Here is a 21,246-nt window from a genome sequence, read left to right as displayed (position 1 = left end):
GGGGGGGGGGGGGGGGAGGGAATTAAGAATGATTTCAATTAATTAAACCGAGATTACTAAAATCTTTATTATATAATTAAAAATAGAACCAGCAGACTAACATGCAAACGCATAATTGGAACATGGGGGTTCGGGGTTCCTAAACCGAGTAGTCTTCCCTCCAATGCCGAGGCATTAGTATTTTAGTTTTTTTGTTTCTTTTCAACATAATTAAATATAATTAGGCCATTATTTATTACATATATTGATAATGGCTAATGAACATATTTTATAAGGTAACCCGAATAAGATATGGAAGATGAATACCAAAATATTAGTCGGATGAAGTTTTGACACCTTATTATATTGACTTTGCTTACTATACAATCCACAGACCATGGATTAAAAATGTTAAATTAGGAGAAGTTAATTTTAATTAGGTGAGTAAGCTTTTGACGTAGCGAGCTGTGATCGGCTGGGGGATATAATTGTAGAGAGGTTCCAAAATTTGTAGTGATATGATTTTCAAAGATTATTATCTTAGGCAACTTTAAGTGCAGGACGTGGCAAATGTGGGGAGACAGCTAGCATGTTCAGTTCAAGAATCAAGGAGTTGCAACTTCGCATGTCTTTCTGTCTACTTGATCCACCCGTTATTTAATTGTATATACAGCAACGACCCTTTTTGTTTTCTTTTATATATAGTATGCATTTAGCATAATACTATAAGTTATCTTGTAAAGAAATTTGAAAACTCGTAATTAATCATTAATCCCATGTGCCCGACCTGATCGATCATTGGATTAGGTTTTGTGAATATTATTGATGTTGTTACCGTTGGACATTGCTAATATACCCGTTGGAAATAGCTGTCAGTGGATTTAAATATTTTGACTATAGTACAAGGAAACACCAGCCCAAATAAGTGTAGAAAACTTCTGATACATTTACAGGCTATTCCGACAGTGATTCAGACTGTAAAGTGTACTTTCTTGAGTTTTTGGGCTCGACTGAATCATATATATAGCTCTCAGGTGATTGTCACTTGATGTACAAAGGTAACTACAATGCATTATTCCCCCAGAAAATACTGTAACCATAGCAGGTACAAGAGCATTTCCAAAGAGCATTTCCAAAAAAATTCAAATCTGATGTTTCATCTTTTTATTTGTATTAAATATAGAGCTTTTTGCTATCCAAAAAAAAAATTCAAAACTTTTTTTTATTTGTATTTTGGTCCTTACAATTAATTACGCATCACATTTATGAATCTTAAGTATTTTTTTCGTTTATCATTTAATTCTTAAATTTTTTATATCTCATTAATATTTCAAATTTATTTTTATAAATTTAAGTTTTACACATAAAATTAAATAAAATTTTTAAAATAAGAATTATAATATTTCAAAACTAGAATTAGGAAACAAGAATATTACAAAAGAAACTTAATAGGAACTTTTTAAAAAGATAAATGAAGACATAATTATTACATAAGTTTAAATATTACAACAAAACTAAAAGTCTAGTAAATTTTCTCCGGGACCTCCAAAATCTCAAAAATATTGTCCAAAGAAATTTTGTGTAACCGAGGATGGATCATTACATAAATAATTTTATGGAATAATATGGTATTTTGCTTGTAGTTTAATATTCAATTATGTATTCAATTTATAATTTTATATTTTTGTAAGATTTTATTAATTAATATTGCTGTAATATTTATATATATGTGAAAGTCATTTATAAAAGTTTTACGAATTTACTTTAATTATGACAAATATAAAGACTATAGCATAAAATATAAATAATTTTGAAGTTTTGCTTTTGGAAATTCTCTAAATAAGGTAAAATGTTATCGCACCTGATTATTAATTTAATTCATTTTACTACTTCATCCATTTTGCAAAAAGTGACACTTTGACAACAAATTGAAAAAATGATTGAAATTCATTTAAGTTCTTATTAATTACACATATTTAATCAATAATATTTAAGATAGATAAAGTTATTTATAAAATCAATACATTTGTAATTAATATTAAGTTAGAAATTGTATTAAAATTCTAAAATAACATGTTAAAATGACACTTTTCAGAAACAAGGGAATAATTAATTGATTGTTTAATTTATATAAGCATTGGGTTTTTATCATTCCAGTTTGATTGTGAGTTAATAAATCATGTCAATATAAAAGTGAAATGATTAATTTTGTTTTAATGATTATGTATTAATTTGCCCTCTAATCAATAATAATAAAGAGTGTACAACTTAGCCGATGTACTGGATGATTACAATGCTTCATCAAGGAAAACATCAGGTTACAGCCAAGAAGGTAGGGTGGGCATTTCGGTTTAACTACGGGTTCGGTTTGCTTTATTTGGGTTTAAGAAAACTTTAACCAAAATCAACCCAAATTAGTTTGGTTTGGTTGGTTTAATTCGGTTTGGCTTGTGTTTGGTTCGGTTTGGTTAGTGTTTGGTTTTGTTTAATTCGGGTTAGTTTGGTTTAATTTGGTTTTTGTTTGTGTATGTTCAATTTAATCGAGTTGATTTTTTTTATATTTTTGTTATGGGTCAGTTACAAAAATATAATTTATAAAAACATAAATAAATCATCATTCGACACAAAATTATTATTTTCTTCGTATTTAAATGTAGAGCCAAACTTAATAATAAAAATGTAGAAGATGTAGTCCAATAATTTTATGTTGTAATCTTCAAACCTAATATGAATATAGTAGATAATTTTCCGGTTTTAATGTTAATTTATGAGATTCATATTCTTTTATTTATATTTAGTAGTGTTTATTCTAGGAAAATTGGGGCACATGTACATAACAAAAAAAGAAATAAAGTGTATATCCATAGCAACAATTAGGCCAGAGTATTCTCTATATTTTATGTAATATTACTTGTTTTAACTTTTGAACAATCTCAACCATTGATTTTCATTTTTTTTTGTTTCTTTTTTATTTTCTTTTTTCCTTTGTCTTTTTTTTCTTCTCCCCCTCCAAATTTTATTGATGTACATCTTTTGGATCAAATATAATTCAACCAAATAATTATGTTAGTAAAGATATACATATTTTTTTACATATAGCATAACTTAAAATTTTTAAAACAGATTTTTAAACAATATCAGACAAAAATTATAGTATACTATTCATTAAAGTAAAATAATACATTTAATCAAACGTATTTAAAACAATGTGTTACTAATACTTATAATAGTATACTATTCTATTTACTTAAGTAGTAAATTTTTTGGAGCTCCATCTTCTTCTACCTCCTTCCTTCTCCCTCCACTTCCTCCCTCCTCTACTTCTTCATCCTCCTTCCTTCTCTTCTTCTTCTTCCTCTCTCCTCCCCTTGCTCTTAGTTCTCATCCTTCCTTCTCCTTCTCCCTCCATCTTCTCTTCCTCTCTTCTTCTTTTCCTCATGTTCCTCCTCCTCCTCAAATGCACGTTATTTTTGTATATTTTTTTTATATTTTTCTATACTATTTACTTAATATACATAGTACGGTATAATACGTTTATTATGTTAGATGTACGTGACACACGTTCCCAAGGAAAATAAAATCAAAAATGTGTCAAATTGTCCCATCAAATAGTGATTACTGTAATATAGTTATATTCTTCATTTTATGTTCTCTTATGTATATACAACAAATTCTCCCTTTATTCTATTCATTTAGAAGTAAAATATATAATTTTATTTAATTGTTTGGGTTAAATGGTTAAATATATTAAATGTTAATATTATTAATATATTTAATTAATCTAATTTAAAAATATTTCGGCTTTTCGGTTCGTTTCGGTTTAAAACTAAACCAAACCCAACCATTTAGATTGATAAAATCTTGAAACAAATGGTTTCGACACATACTTTCGTTCAGTTTGGGTCCGGACTTTTTTTGTCTTAGGCTATCTAATTGGCCTCAATCGGAAGCCCATAACCGATGGATTTCGACTGATTAAAAAAAAAAGGTCAGGTATAACAAATTATATTATATGAATGGGCTTGATTCAAGGCCCATTACGATGATACGATCCACTTTTTAAAAGAAGTCAACTCTCGCTTAACCGAGTCGGTTAGTTTCCCGCTTTAATATTTGGCGGGAACCAAGAACAAGCCAACTAAGCAAAAGCAGCCTTATATATATCTCTCATAGTTCCACAAAGAAAAAACACATTTTCACGTTTATTTATAAGTAACTCTTCAAATTTTATGTTTGTTTGTTTGTTTTGTTTATTTTATCAAAATTTCAATTACGACACTTTTAAAAAAGGGTAGAGAGAGAGAGAAATTAAGAAAGAGAAGTGAGAGAGGAGGAAACAGAAGAAGTAGAAAGAGTCTTAAATTGTAAGACTGCACTATTATTGGGTGGTGTCTGTGGACATGAAGCTGACCCATTTCTCTCTATCATTTCACCAATCTTCTTCACTCTCTCCTACACACACACACCAAACAAATATGAAACACAGACAAAGAAAACGTACATAATCTCCGAGGACACTACTTTTTTTTTGGGTCCCCATCATCATCTAGTTTGATTGTAGTTGAACCCCATCAGATACGGAATGAGAAAAACAAACATGTGAGTATGTCACGAGGGCTCACAACTGACGACTATAATTGAATTGGTCAGTTTTTTTGCTGGTCTAAACTGGAACTAGTTTTGGTATGGACTCAAACAGGAGACATAACAATACAAAGTGCAATGAAGTATGCATATCTATTATGACACTGAACATCCAACTTTGTAAGTATAATAAAGTGAACTTTTCTTACCTTATCAAGGTGTGGGCATAAGGAGAATTTGTCAAACTGTAATGTATGGAGTTCTCCAGAAACAGAAAGTGCAACAGCAGCACCAATCTCTGAAGCTCTAAACTCCAAAAAGTCAATACCTGTCCAAACATTACACAACTTTTCACAACCAACCACCATAAATCCTCTTTGTTTCTTTACCCATAACCCAAAAGCAAAGCTAGTTTGAAGTTGTGGTTGAATGTATAACTGAATCAAATTAAAAAAAAAAAGAAGGAGAGACCCTTCACCTTTGGTTGTACTAGCTATCACTTGTAACGATCTGGAGATTACTCTGCTGGATGGTTCTTGATCATAGCCATAGATCTTACTCAAAAAGTATCTTACGTAAGAGCACGGTGTCACGGCTCTCAACCTCCATTTCAATACGTTCAACACCAAAAGCTCCATTCTTTGAACATATTTAGCCTCAAACACAAACCAAGGATCTCCAACCTATTATCATTACTAATATGTTGATTCTGGTTTTAAAAAAAACTTCAACTGAAGACAGTGAGAGATTAATACAAAACCTGAAGATGTATTATTAACTCTGGAACTTTAATATCCTCGATTTTAACAGCCAGGGATAAACAAGACACAGCTAACAACTGCACAGCCCAAGCTTTTCCACTCTAGAGAAAGAAGTATCATAAACACACTCTTTCAATCAATAATCAAAAGAGGTTAAGTAAAACCTTAGGACAGGAAACTTACAGGCAAGTCATGAACAGATAAGAAACGATCCAAGTAGTTAACTGCTAAGCATATACACACTGGTCCAAACCGAAGTTCCTCACAAGCCTGTAATAACGTAAAGTCATGTCTTTTTTCCAGATCAAAGTGACTGAACATTGACTTAGTTAAGAATCGAGTCAACATAAGAATTAAAAAAGCTGACCTTCCAAATCCAATCAAGAGCTTGGTTTCTGACATTTAAATCCAAATCTCCACTTCTCAGTCTCTCTAAGTAATCATCTCTCGGAGAGTGTTGCCTCTCTTTGTGGATCATCTCTCTGATTGTCTCTTCGTCCTCCTCCGATGGAAAACCCATTTGAAGGATCGATGTTGGGTAAGATGTAATCGAGTTCTCATCATCAAAACTCGATCTTTCGATTTCTGACATTATAGAGTTTGCCTTTTTTCCGATCTGTTTACAATTTTTTTCGTTTTTATAGTATTAAGAGATAATGAACTGAAAAAGAGAGATTTTGTCTCTGTTTTTTTTATTTTGTTGTTCTTTGTTTGTTTTACTTTGAGATTATTTTTGGGGTCGGAAGAGATAAAACAAAAGACAGAGAGGATAGTTTATTGATATATAGATGAAGATGTGGCCTTAGAGTAAAGAGATTGAAATGTGACGGAGAAAAATTCAAATTAGCATGGAAACAAATATTTTTATTTTAAATATGGAAAATGATTTGGAAAATGGATGTGAAAAAAAAAGATTAATGGTTGCTCTTATTTCTTAGATTTTTTAATACCAAAATGCATAACAATTCAAATAATCTTAAGATGCAGCGAATGTTTAATCAGTAGATAGCGAACCATGTGAGATTAATGAACTTCGAATCTCTCTTTCACCACTATATTTCGAAAAAGGCTTGTAAATTCTTTTAGTTAGTGGACTACAAAAGCTATTCGTCTCAGACCTCCACATTTTTCACAACCTCTGATTATCATCATGTCATGTGACTAGATAGCATTGCACTATAATTTATTTTATCATAAGGTTCTAGGTCCTAACATATAATCTTCCTAATCCCAAAAACATATGTGTATATTAAGTTTCGCTCCATATGTAATTAGTTTTGTTCTGACTTGCTCGTTTCTATGACTTCTAAACTTTGTCTTGATTGATACCTTTTGGTTGAGTTGTGAACACTTGGTAATAACATTACACTCTAGTCTAATCTCAAGCTTTTTTTGGCTACGGTCCTCTCTGCATCACCATGTTTATTTGCAGTAAAAAAACAAGTAAAGCGAACACCCTAACAAAAGAAAAGGGATCGGTGGGTTTCTTACAAAAGAATGATGCCCCTAGCTAAAAAGTATTCATTTCAAGGTTTTATATCTATAAATCAAATATAACTTTCAACTTGACAACAATTTGTATAACTTTGTAGTGGAGGTGGACTGGAATCACGTGTGAGCGAGCAACTTTGGTTCTTAGTTTTTAATGTTTACAGTATCTTTCTCTGAAAAGATTGGTGGGGGAAATGAAAAGTTGAAGTAATATATGAGAAAACAATTATGTATGTCTCAGAAATAGACCAAAGACTGTGTTCTAATTAATATATCGTTTCATGCATGCAATGCAGACAAAGTGGTCCAAGTACAATTTTGATGTTTTGCATCTGTTTGTGCAATGATATTCGACTTCTTTTGATTCTCACCTTGAATCCTGCATAAGTGTGTGCACGTCTTATGGTCGCTCTATGTTATATAAATTGTGTTGCTTGAACTTTGACTGGTTTTATTATATTTACAAAGAGGCTATTACTATATTCACCCCCAAAACAATGAGAACAAGATTGTTGGTTTCTAACTTGACGAGAGGAGACCTTAGTGTGTTAGTTTCTAACTTTAAAGGAGACCTTAGATTGAGCTGGCTACTATTGTTTATTTGGCTTGTTTCTGATATAATTGAGCTGGCTAGCTCTTTTGATGTAATCAGTTTCTCTTGGATTTCCAAAGAAAGAAACCGCATTGTGGATAGTCTAGCTAAACAATGTTTGTTGGAGGTTGAAGCCTTTATGGCTATCACCTAACTCTCTGATTTGAAATTAATATAAGTTGTGGTTCAAAAAAAAAGGGAGACCTTAGATTGTTTGTTTCAAACTTGAACCAGAGCAGACCATAGAAGAATCAAAGAGGTTTTCAAGGCTTGAGCAAAGTCAAGAGATGGCAAATTTTAGAGAACATAGTTTTAGACTTTTTTCGTAAGAGCAGACAAATCAACAAGCAGTGCACATAATCATCATAAACAATTCAACAACTTTTTCAGTCTTGAGACAAGGTTAAGGTCATTTTGAGATTGAAATCTGGTGGCGGAAACATGTTCCATACCACTCCCCAACCCTTCCCAAGATCCCCGAGCAGCCGCATAACGAGAGAGCAATCTTTGTAAGCTTTCTTTTCCTAGTGTGTCAAGCTCAGTTATGGCTTCTTCAAAAGCCTAAAGGTGAATCAAGAATCAAAATTTAGAATGCCCCAACAGGCAATGAGAAAATCTGTTGTTTAATTAAGTAAAGACTTTATAGATAGAGCTAGGAGTTCTGGTATAAGTAGAATGAGGACATCATAGTAGAACACTGAGAAGTTGAGGGCAAGACCAAGCCTAGTAGAATGAATACGCGCCATATCAGCAGCTTTAATATCCTTCAAAACAAAACTAACCCGAAAATTCTGTTATGTTTTTTTTTTCTTTAGCCATAAAAAAGTAATCTTGAGAGGCTCAATTGATTCTCCCAGATTTTATATGTTATTGGTTCTTGATAGTAAACCCAAAGGTTCAAATTCTCGGCATCTTCCACCACATTTGTGTTCTCGTAATTGCCATAAAAATTGCTATTCTCTTCTCTCTCTTGGTCTCTCCATCTTCTTGAAATTTTTCTTCCACCTTCTTAAAGATGTTGATTTCCTCTGTATTTTATGATGAATACATCAATGGTGACCTGATAAAAGAATCCAACAATCCCGATAGTTTCAAAGTTGTTTTTCACGAACACAATCTCCAAATTCATGAGTAGAGTCACTCTCGTAGTTGCAGTGATGATCGCGAGAGTCACAAGAGTATGAACTCTTAGTTAGCAACGAGCATTCGAAAAATGTCATTTAAACACATGAACTTTTAAATTTGATTGAAATAAATCACTAACTTCCGCGAACTTAAAAATACTTAGCATCGATTGACGAACCATTTCAGTCATAAATTTTCATTGATCGTGTCATTTTAATTCCAACATTGATCAACAATTATAATTGACTAGTATCATGTCATTTCAATCACCAATTTTATTGTTAGTTTAAATCTTGTTGTGAAATGTTAGTGCAACATTTGATTCTCATACGTAAAAAGATACTGATAGATGTATTTTTCATGACCATTGGTATGGTAAACATTTTGGATCTCAGTAGTTCTTGGTTGAACTTCAAATTCATTAGACGCAAAAGAGATGTCAACATATTTGTCAAAATTAGATCAATTTTGTTTTGAAGATCTTCATCAAAAGTAGATGGGTGGGAGAGGGCAACATAAGCCATATACATCTATTCTTGGATTTGAAGAATACAAGTTGCACTTGTGCAATGACATTCGTCTCCTTTGATTCTCAAGAAATCACCGCATGATTTGACCTTAGATTTTACAATTTCATAGATATACAAGTTGTAAGTTGATAAAAAAAAGATATACAAGTTGTAAAGAATGCTATATTCATATGTCTCCTCATTAGATTCTATGAATTTTTATTTTAGTTGAATCATAATTAAAAAAAAAAAAACTGTTTTTGATTTCTTCTATTTTACGTTTTTTCCCTGTGATTTGTATTAGTTTTTTTTGTTTAATTTCCGAAAGACATAACGCTGTAAACATGTCATTTGTGTGAGTAACAAAATCAAGAAACAAAAATTTAATATCTTTATAGATTGTAACTAATTGTACTAAGGACTCTTCCAGCCTCTAAAATGGAGTATATTTTAAATTAAGCTGAAAATGATCTTATGAGAGACATTCACAGGTTTATAGCTGCAACAAATCGCAATAACAAATAATAATCAACACTGCTATAGAATCTCAATATTGAAGAAGCTCCAATGTGAATCCCATTTGCCTGAACTTTTTTAAAAACGTGTGAACGAGTACCAGCTTTTAACAGCCCCAAAACTTCTACTACGTTTTTCTTCTATAGCCCATAAAGAAAAGTAATCCTGAGAGGCTCACTGATGCTATTGTATACTCAACCCAAAAACTAGGTACCAAAAACAATGAAACCATGGGTTTTGGTATCCAACTTGAATCATAGGAATCAATAGAATGTTTGTTTCCATCTTGAACCAGAGGTAGAAGAATCAAAATTCGAGTACAAGGATAAAAGAGTTTTTCAAGGCTTCATCAAAGTCTTAAGAGATTATAATTTTTTAGAGAACATAGTTTTAGACTTTTATGATAATAGTAGACAAATCATCAAAAGGTGTGCACATAACTCATCATAAACAATTGAAAATAATATTTTTCAAGCCAATGTTATGAGGATTTTGAGATCGGAAAAATGGCAGCATAACTCTCTCCCTTTTTCCATCAAAGATCCTCAGGCCTCGTCCATCTGCTCCTGAACACAGAATATTAATGATTCAGTACACAGAGTTTTTCTATGTATCTATTGTGATGCATCTGATCACGGATATATCAAGCAAGCACGGTTCGATTTATGATTGAAAGAACAGCTTTAAGATGACTTTGAAAGTAAGAAATGTAGAAGGGGAGTAAGTAACCTGCTGCATATCGGAGGTCCAGAGGGTAAGATTGTCCCTGAGCAACTGCATAATGAGAGTGCTGTCTTTGTAGGATTCTTCTCCCAGTGTGTCAAGCTCAGCTATGGCTTCTTCAAATGCCTACATGTTAATCAAGTATCAAGTCCCAAGCAATGATAAAATCTTATCCCTTATACATACTGAGCTAGGAGTTGTGGTATAAGCAGAATGAGACATTAGTCCTAATATAAACAACAACATAGATCTTGTCCATCACAGAGTGAGTGATTCTTATTAAAAAAGAGCTGATTCAAATAAAAGAACAACGGATCGGAGACCCTTTTCCTCAAAATATATCTTAAGAAAAAACAAGGGAATAAAGTCAACCAATGGTCAAAAACCTTAGTCAAGAAAACTATCAAGAAACAGGATAAAACCTTAGACAAACTCAGGACAGTGAGTGATGATCCTGTCTGAGAGACTATAAAAAGTGAAGAGGAGTGACACCTGTCTGGCCATGTTACAAGCTTTGTCTGAAGAATTGAGGAACTCATGGTAGAACACTGAGAAGTTGAGGGCAAGACAATTGGATGAGTAGGCGCGTTATCAGCAGCGGCGATATCCTTCACAAAACAAAACATTTACACCGAAAGAGAGACACATCAGTTCGGTTTGGTCCCAAATAAATGAAATGAACAATCTGGAGAAAGCAAATGTAACTCTTTTAACACGAAAAGCAAACAAAATTATCAGCACAGTAGCAGCTCCATTCCATTCAAGGCAATATCTAGATCAGGAAAGACTTTACTAGATTCAGAAGATATTCCCAAACTCGGAAACAGAGTTGCGAACAAAAATAGTAGAGAAGATGCTGAATCGAAACATCAATCCACGAATTTAATTCTAGCTCCATAAAACATCAACGATTTCCAAAGATCATTGTTACTAGCATGTCAACTCGGGTGAGAGTAACGGATATCAAAGATGTAAATTTCCAAAGATCATTTTTAATAAAACATCTCAATAATTTCCACTAAATTCTAATCATCTAAACCGAGAAATACAAACATAGAAACAACAAATTTGATCCATTTGCGAAAGATAAGAAGGCGTATTAATATTTGATTGCACTTGACCAGGATAGATAAGAAGATAAGGGATTGTTGACAAAAAAAGAAGCCTAAATGCGCACAAAGTTAAACAAAGACCACTAAGGGTTTACTCTATAAAAGGGATGATTCATCTTTAGTGGTCTATTAGATGGCTGCCTCAACAACTTCTGGACTATCAAGCCGGCACTCATGAGTTTTTTCAAACTTGTTAAGAAATATGAGAGATAAAATGCATGAATGGATCAAGTTGCGAATCTGTAATGGAGCAACACCAAGGTTTTGGATAGATAATAAAATAATAATATTTTTAAAACTTTCGTATAATATATAGTCCCATTAAAATCATAAATTAATAATCTATCTATATATTGTTTTTACAAAAATACAAACTAAACATTATATTGTTTTTTTTATATTGACAATGAAAATACCTTGATTTTTCTTAATATTTCAATATATTTTGATAATATTTAGTGAAATTATATTAAAACCAAATAACAATTTTATGAAACATAAAAATATATACCAAATAAGATAATAAAACACTATAAAAGTCAAATTTCTAAAATTTAAATAATTTATACACAGTAAAATCAAATATTTTCTTATTTTATAAATAAAGATATTTAAAAATATAAAATAATCTAAAAAGAAAACTTTTGTAAATTAATATCTCTATAAATTAATCAATACTATTAAAAGGGAAGGAATCTTAAAATATCTACCTATGAAAGTTGTTTGGACCCTTTTATTTAACTCATTATTTTTTTGTCTTACTTTAAATTTAGACTAACAATATGTTATCATATATTTCTCAAACAATAATTTATTCAATTCTTTTATTTATTCAAATCTCACCCCTAAATCCTAATCATTACTATTACTATATTTACTGTTTTGATTTTTAATTTAAAAGCGTTGAAACTAATGTTTTATATTATCATTTTTATCATATAATATATGATTTAAAGCAAGAGAAGTTACACGACATATATGTGTAGATTCTAACTTCCTCTTTCCTTTATAATAAAGTAAGCATATCATATACAAATTTGCCCCTAAAATCTCATATCATATATTAAAATTTTAACCGTCTATAGTTTGGTAGATATTTTCATATTTTAAAATGAGTTTTCTGAATAGTCATGTTACCTTAAAAAATGTAGAAATTTATTGGTTCTGTTAAAGCCAACCCGACTTCACGATATCAGTATTGATTATTCACGATTTTGAAAATTATTGGTTTAGATATTATACTTTTATATACTTTTCACTTAAAAACGAATCAATACTATTAAAAGGAAAATAGACTTAAAAATATAATATAAAAAAGTTGTTGGAGTCATGTATAACTATTTATTATTGTTTTGGTAATACCGTTAATCATTTTAACCATACAATATTTTAAATATTTTTAACAGATCCTAATATTATTCCTTATGATACCTTTACTCAGAAAAATATTTCATCAACCATGTTTTTGTACAACAACGTTAAAAATCTATATCAAAAGGTTGTTAGACCTGATATGGACGTAATGGGTTCACATCTGTTCGGGTATTTAGGTCCTAAAAATATTCGAAATATCTAAAAAATTTGAAAAATATCCAAAATACAAAAATTACTTGAAACTCCAAAAAATACCAAAAAAATTCAAATACCTAAAAATTCAAGATGTTATACAAAATCTGACACGATGAACTGAAAAATACCCAAAATTTTATCCAAATACCCCAAAAAAATTTTAATTTGAAAATTTACCTGAAATCAAAAACTATAATCGTAAACCAAAAACTTACAAAAATATCCATAATACCGGAAACATATTTGAAATATCCAAATATACCTAATAAACACAACATATTTATGATCGGGTGTAGGGTAGGACCCGGACTCTTAGAAAGACCTGCGGGTCCAAAAAAATCAATAGGTTATCTTCTCTAGATCTGAACTAAACCTATAGTTTCGGGTCGGTTCGGTTTGTTTTTTGATCCATATATAATTTTCATGCCTAAAAGAAACTTACATAAAAGTGTACATATAAAATCTCAAATAAACTATTTCGTAGATTATATAACTGTTAAAAATTATATTTTAAGACTTTGTATTATAATATAATCCAAAAAACCTGCGCTTTCCAAGCGCGGATTAAAATCTAGTAAAATTTTAAAGTCCCAACATTATTAATTTACTTGATTTGGACCCGTGCGTTGCACGGGTTCTTTGATATTTAATTTGAAATTATATAATACTTCAAAACTTAACCAAATTTTTTATTTAATTTATAAATAATTCAATTTTATTTAAATTAATAATAATAGTAATGGTACGTAATTAAACTTAAAACATATAGAAAAAAATTGGTGTAAATCCATATTGTTTCTAGGGTTTAAAAAAATTAAAAGCAACACAATTCATAATAGTTAATGTTACACAATGGAATTATAGAGCACAAGAATGTGATATTCTGAAGATTCTCACATGTTTACATAATAGTTAATGTTACACAATGGAATTTTCTTTGCGTTTGTTTTTACGATTCTTATCCAAAAAGTAGATTAAATATAAATAAATCAAAATTGAAATACTAAGTTTAGTAAAATGAAAAAAACTATAATTTGTAGTATATTTACCTTTATGTGTTTATGAATCTTTGAAACTGCAAATTTTCAATGATTAAAAATCTAATTCTTTAATTTTTATTTGAAATAAATAATTTCCACCAACACTTGAATGCACCCACTTAACAATATTTTCAATTCTTTCAAAGTGAGCTAATTATATATTGTCTATGCATATAAACACGTAAACATAATGGTGAAATGAGCTCATTCACAACGGCATCGTAATTTTATGGTAGTTATAACATCATTATAAGATGTAGCAAATATAATAGTAAAGAAATTTAGAGCTGTATGAAGAAAAATAAGAGAGAATTTAACATTTTTTTTGTATCAGCTGTTATGCAAGTGAAAAATAAGAGAGAATTTAATCCTATATACAAATACGATTATTGTGATCTTTAAAACATCAAAATTTATTATTAAACATAAAATTTTGTTATTTATAAGAAAATATTTGAAAAACTTGTTTTACAAATCAATTTTGTTTACGATTTGAAAAACAAATTCTATCAAATACTCTTGAAAATTAAAATTTTCTTTTATTTAGGATTTTATGAAAACAAAGACTCCTATCAAATAATTTCAAAAACTTTTAGAATTATCTTTTATTCAAAATTTAGAAAAGGGAAAATACTATCAATAATAATTTCCAATTAAAATTAAATAAATTTTAAAATAACTGTTTTTATAATTCATTTTTGTTACTATTTCTAATATCATGTTCTTCATAAAGGTAAAATTATTTTTAAATAACTCATTTTAAAATTCTCTTTTTATATGATTTAAAAAAAAGAAAACTATTATCAAAAAATTTATTTTAGACAAGATATGAGCCCGTTGCGTTGCAACGGGTTTTGTTTGATGTTTTAATTAAATAAAAACCATAAAATAATAAATTATTTTATTATAGTATTATGAATGTTTTTTGCATATGTTGTTTGAGATATATTTTATAATTAAACCTCATTTTCACACATAAGTTCAACTTAATATTTGTATTTTATAATCATGGTGCATAGATAAGTTATTATAAACTTTATACTAAGGATTAGAGAAATTACTATACATAAACATTTAAACTGAACATAATCCGGAATTTTTTTTTTTGAAACAAAACATAATCCGGCAAAAAATGAAAAGTAAAAAGAAATAAAAGTTAAATACACCAATCAAATCAATGACAACATTATACATGTTCTTATGTACTAATTTAATGTTTTATTAAATAAGTCTTAAAAATTTTATTTTGCTATGATTTTTTTAAAAAGGAAAACATTCTATTTTATAAATATCATTTTATTTACAATTAAAAAATAAAAAAAAAATATTAATATTCTCTTACAAGTTTGTCTAAGATTTTAGAAAAGTTAAGTTACTATCATATAACCTATTACAATTATTTTCTCTTTAGAATTTCAGAAAAAAATATATTGATATCAGATAATTATTTTTAGTTATTAATAACTATTTTTAAAATTGTTATTTTTTACAATTCGTATCAATACTATTTCTACACTTTTTTGCTAATTAAATAATTTTTAGCATCATGTTCATCATCAAACACTCTCTTCAAAATAATATCAAATAGATTTTTACAATTTTCTTTAGGTTAGGACTTAAAAATATTATACAACTTTATTTTGTTTAGGATTTTTTTTTAAAAAAAGGAAAACATCTATCAAATATTCTATTACAGTTTTGTACTATTTAAGAAAAGGAAATTAATATTACATAATCTTTTACAATTATATTTTGTCTAGGATTTTTTTTAAAAAACAATTATATCAAATAACTATTTCCAGTTAATGTTAACTATTTTTAAAAGTTGTAATTTTCAAAATTCATCTTTTTCAATATCATTAATATTTTCAAAATTTTTCTTATTAATTGAATAATTGTTACTATCATATTTATCATTAAATTTTTGAAGTACAAAATTACTATTAAATAAAATTTTACAATTTTCTCAGGTCACGATATAAAGAAAAAAGAAAATTTTTAAATTGCTTAAGATTAGAAAAGAATTTTATTTTAGAATTTTATTTAATATTTTAGGAAAATAACAGAAGTTTTTATTGACACGTTCACAATCTAATTTTTTAATTGACACATGTCACAATCATATCAAGTAAAATATTTGACGTTAATTTTAGTTTGTATTTTCTAATACTAAATTATTAAAAAGTAAAGTTAGTTAATTATAAGAAAAATAAGATTACTTTTACGTTTTATTTTATTTAGACTTTTAAAAAGGAATTTAATTATTTTATTTTTTTACAACATTTTTATTTTTAGTAGAAAATTATGTTTAATTATTTATATATTATGTTTTATACATACAAACACATATTTATCATATTCACACATACTCATGTACGACAATAACAACAAAATTAAAATTTATGCTAGCATCATAAGATGTAATAATGATAATAAAAAGTTGAGTTGTATCAAGAAATTAAAAGAAAATACTTAGGTAAAACTTTTCATGTAAATATTATTGTGTTTTGTAAAATATGTGGGAGCTTAAACCTAAATATATATGTGAAATATTTGTAGCTATTTTTTGTCATAATTTTTTAACATATAATTATCTATTAAAAAAGGAAATTTATTTACTTATAATAAAATAATAAGAGTATTTTTACAAAATATTTTTTAATTATGCTTTTAAAAAGGTAATATTATTTATTTTAATGTTAGTTTTCTTCATGTTTTTGTTAAATAATTTATTGTACTTGTAGGGTTTTACAATTCGTTTTTGTTTAACATTTTTTTCTTAAAATTTAATGTTTATCTTTTATGATTCTCTATCTTTAGTATCTTTTAAAACAAACATTATAATGAAAAATAATAATAACAATAATAATAATAAGACTATTAAATAATATTTATAATTAATTTTTAAGAAAAATCATTTTTATTATTTTAGTATATATTTTTTTGATTATGATATAGTTTAACACCTATCACATTTTTAAATATATAACCACCATGTGTCACAATCATGTTAATTAGCAATTTTGAAGAACCAAACTCAGTATAATCTTTTATAATTATATTTTCATTAAAAGTTTAGAAAAGAAAAATTATAGTAAATAAATTGTTTTCAAATCTATTTTTAGGATTTTATAAAGGAAAATTTCTAAAAATATTACTACTAAATATTTTTAATAAATCGTTTTTGCTATTAAATAATTTTTAAAAGTAGTTTTTTTTCAAATTCATTTTTATTATCTTATTATATATATATTTTAATCATTATATATTTAAAACACATGTCACACATTATTAGAAGGAAAATTATAATCAAATAATCTTTTGAATTATCTTTTTATTAGGATTTTAAAAAAGGAAAATTACTATTAAATAATATATAATAAGATTTTTAATAAAATTTGTTTTTGTTAATATCTTAGTATATATATTTTTAATTATGAGATAGATTAACACGTGTCACAATCTTAAATATGTAATTGCTATGTGTCGCGATCAAGTAATTATCAACTTTAAAAAACCAAGCTTTATATAATAAGATCGAGGTTTTGTTGTACTTGTCTTTTTTTTTTTCTTTGAACTCACAAACTTTGATCGAGTTCAACCACCCCCACAAAAAAAAAGGAATTATATGTTTTGAATTTATCAAAAGATTTGATATGTTATCAGTCAGATATTTTTAACAAACTAACCTCATCATTGGTCCTATCCTATCAGGTTTGGAGTCGATCCCCTATATATTACTAGGAATAAGCCCTAGCTCTCATCAGCCAAACCAGAAAAAAAAAATATGGGAAACAGAAGTAAACACCCCAAGAAATCCCATCACTCGAGAAAAAAACCTACGGAAACAAAGAAGACAGATATGGAAACCATTAAATACCCTTGTGTGATGACAGAGGCTTGGGAAAAATTGGAGAAAGAGAGCTTAATGGGTTATCGTGTATTCACTCGTGGGATTTGGTATGGTTTAACAATTTTCTCAATCCTTGGGTTGCTCTTCTTATCAGGAGGAAGAGTGGTTTTGTTCTCTCCTGTCACAACTTTCTTTGCAGTCATGTTACTCAAGTGTTTATTTTTCGACGATGGCTACCCAGATCCAACCACAACTCCTGTACTAAAAAATATCAGATTTGTAACATCTTTGATTATATTACCGATCATGTTTTATGTTCCTTTCAATTACCCTACCGTGGATGTCTTCGTTTCAATCTTTTCGTTTCTCGCCGGAGGAGTCTCCATCTATCACCTCACTAGCACGATTGACATTGGACATGGTCTCCTCATTCTCTTTCTTTGTTTTACTAATGGTCTTTTAGCCATCGACTTTGCTGGTCAAAGCTTCCACCCAGGCGCTGGCGTTTATACTATTGGTTTCTTCCAATACATTGTCTACGTTTACAATTTCGAGTTTCTAGCTAAGGTAGTCTAGTCTCAGTAGATTCTATGATGTTTTATTTTAGTTGAACCATAATAAAAAAAAAACGTTTCTATTTCTTCTATTTTACGTTTTTTCCCTGTGATTTGTATTAGTTTTTTTTTTGGTTTAATTTCCGAAAGACAACTTTGTAAACATGTCATTTGTGTGAGTAACAAAATCAAGAAACAAAAATTTAATATCTTTATAGATTATAACTAATTGTACTCAGGACTCTTCCAGCCTCTAATAGAAAGCAAAGCTGCAAACAAATGGAGCATATTTTAAATTAAGCTGAAATGGAGTATATTTTAAATTAAGCTGAAAATGATCTTATGAGAGACATTTACAGGTTTATAGCTGCAACAAATCGCAATAACAAATAATAACACTGCTATAGAATCTCAATATTGAAGAAGCTCCAATGTGAAACCCACACTTCTCCTTGGAATTGTAGTCGTTAAGTTGAAGTTTAATTCTATCTGATACTCAGAGACCAAAACCTTGAGGGACAGAGTTTCAATTCCATTTGACTGAACTTTGTAAAACACTTGTGAAAGAGCACCAGTTGGTTTCCAACTTTAGAGAACATAGTTTTAGACTTTTATGATAAGAGTAGACAAATCATCAAGCTGTGCACATAACTCATCATAAACAATTAAAAATAATATTTTTCAAGCCAATGTTACGAGGATTTTTTGATCGGAATCTGGTAGCGGAAACATGGCAGCATAACTCTCTCTCCCTTTTTCCATCAAAGATCCTCAGGCCTCGTCCATCTGCTCCTGAACAAAATAATATTAATGATTCAGCACACAGTTTCTCTACGTAATTTGATGTATATATTGTGATGCATCTGATCACGGATATATCAAGCAAGCACGGTTCAATTTTATGATTGAAAAAAAAAACAGCTTTAAATGACTTTTGAAAGTAAGAGTAGAAAGAGAGGTGAAGGGGAGTAGGTAACCTGCATATCGGAGGTCCAGAGGGTAAGATTGTCCCTGAGCAACTGCATAATGAGAGTGCTGTCTTTGTAGGATTCTTCTCCCAGTGTGTCAAGCTCAGCTATCGCTTCTTCAAATGCCTACATGTCAATCAAACATCAAAATTTAAAATTTTCCCCGATAAAACCTGTTTTGTAACTAAGCCCCCCTAAAACATACTAAACAAGAAGTTCTGTTTTTAAGCAGAATGCGACATTAGTCATAATATGGACATCGCAGCGTCTGTGTGTGATACCCCGATTTACATAATAAAATGTTACGATAAGTAAATAGCTCTGATACCAAAATGTGGCACCCGCCACTTTCGAAATATAATAAATTGATAAAAGTGGAAATAAAATAATAATACAACTCAAATAATAATAATCTTCATATCATAATATAAAAGTCAATACGATACCAAAAAGCCTAAAAGACCAACATCGATAACATCCGAAATATAAAATACGACATAAACCGAAAGTCTGAAATAGGAATAACATAAACGATAAAAGTCCAAAGGCCTAAAGGCCCGATAAAGATAAAAGCGGTAAAAAGACGGCGGATATTCCGGCGGCGGGGGACGGTGGTCCGGCGGTGGCGACGTTTTCCGGCGGCGGCGCGTGTACCTCACGCGCGCGCAGAGGCGAAACTTCCGGAGGCGCGTGCGGCTTCGTCCGGACTCCGATTGAGGCGTTTTTGGTGGCTACGGATTCGTCTCAACGAGAGGAACACGATGGTAGTCTTGGATTCACGAGATTCATCACAGTTAGGAAGTTATGGGCGATTTACTAAACGGAAACGAAACTGAGCTTAAGGAATGCGGTTTCCGGCGATTACCTAGGGTGTTTATCGGTGGTGGCAAGCTGAACGTGGTCACGGCGCACGGTTGCTCCGGCGACGAGCTCAGGTGAGCTTTCTTCCTTCTTCTCCTTCTTCTCTCTCTCTTTCCCTCTCTTTCTCTCTTTCTCTTTCTCAAGCTTTAAAGAAGATGGAGATGGTGGGGAAGAAGGTGGAGATGGTGGAGAAGAAGGTGGAAGTGGTGGGGTTGAAGAAAAAAGTGGAGATGGTGGGAGTGGTGGGTCATTACACTGTGATTCTTAAAAAAAAGAAGAGGAACTTTATTCTTAAAAAGCGTATTCAAATTGATCTAAATTGAATAACAATGGATCCAAAACCTTTTTTCCAACAACTATCTTAGGAAAAATAAAGGAATAAAGTCAACCAGTGGTCAAACTCAGGAAATGACTTGTAAGAAATGAAAAGGAGTAAGAGCATGATTAACCCTTAGAGTTGTTATACAACAATTTTTTAATAGTTAATGATAGTTAAGAGGTTGTAGTTAAAGAGACACTGAATTTATTGGCTCCAATGGTAAAGTTCTTAATGTTGGGTTCTTAAGAAATATTTTTTATTAAACTAAAATTTTATAAAGATTTAATATATTTTTTTAATTAAACATATTAAAAGAAAACATTTTAAACATTAATTAAAAAAATCAATAAAACAAAGATTAGTAAAATAAACGAGAATAATTTAAAAGAAACATCCGAGCTCAATTGTTGTCTTCATCACGTCCGAATTTACCCCATAGATGTTCAATCAAATCAGCTTTCAGTTGTTCATGCATTGATTTATCACGAATTCTAGTTCGAGCATCCATCATATTGGCGATATTTGTAGGCATACCCATATCAAAATCGAGATCCACATGTGAACTTCCGGAGTCTTCTCCTTGTTGAAACTCTGTAACATTATATAGAGTGTAGCCATCTCGTTCGTCTTCCACTATCATGTTATGGAGTATGATACATGCTCTCATAATCTTCCCAATTTTGACTTTAT

The 21,246-nt window shown here is 29.7% G+C and overlaps 2 protein-coding genes across 2 annotated transcripts in view; both read right to left on the bottom strand.

Moving 5' to 3' along the window:
* Positions 1–4,175: 4,175 nt before the first annotated feature.
* Positions 4,176–6,054, bottom strand: LOC106313457 (cyclin-D4-2). Its single transcript, XM_013751261.1, has 6 exons — positions 5,692–6,054; positions 5,508–5,594; positions 5,324–5,425; positions 5,042–5,246; positions 4,773–4,891; positions 4,176–4,431 (listed from the first exon to the last, which is right to left on the bottom strand). The coding sequence occupies exons 1-6, from the start codon at positions 5,914–5,916 to the stop codon at positions 4,288–4,290; spliced, it is 882 nt and encodes a 293-aa protein (XP_013606715.1). The 5' UTR covers positions 5,917–6,054; the 3' UTR covers positions 4,176–4,287.
* A 3,845-nt stretch (positions 6,055–9,899) lies between these two features.
* LOC106313458 (14-3-3-like protein GF14 lambda) overlaps positions 9,900–21,246 on the bottom strand; it is an 18,981-nt gene continuing 7,634 nt past the window's right edge. The window contains 2 exon segments of the mRNA XM_013751262.1: positions 9,900–10,123; positions 10,287–10,406. Of these exon segments, the coding sequence (XP_013606716.1) occupies positions 10,103–10,123; positions 10,287–10,406 (141 nt within the window). The 3' untranslated portion in view covers positions 9,900–10,102.

The sequence above is a fragment of the Brassica oleracea genome, chromosome C9, assembly GCF_000695525.1.
Source record: "Brassica oleracea var. oleracea cultivar TO1000 chromosome C9, BOL, whole genome shotgun sequence".
Classification (NCBI taxonomy): Eukaryota; Viridiplantae; Streptophyta; class Magnoliopsida; order Brassicales; family Brassicaceae; genus Brassica; species Brassica oleracea.
Note: the sequence above shows the minus strand (reverse complement) of the source record. Positions and strands in the feature narration are given on the sequence as shown.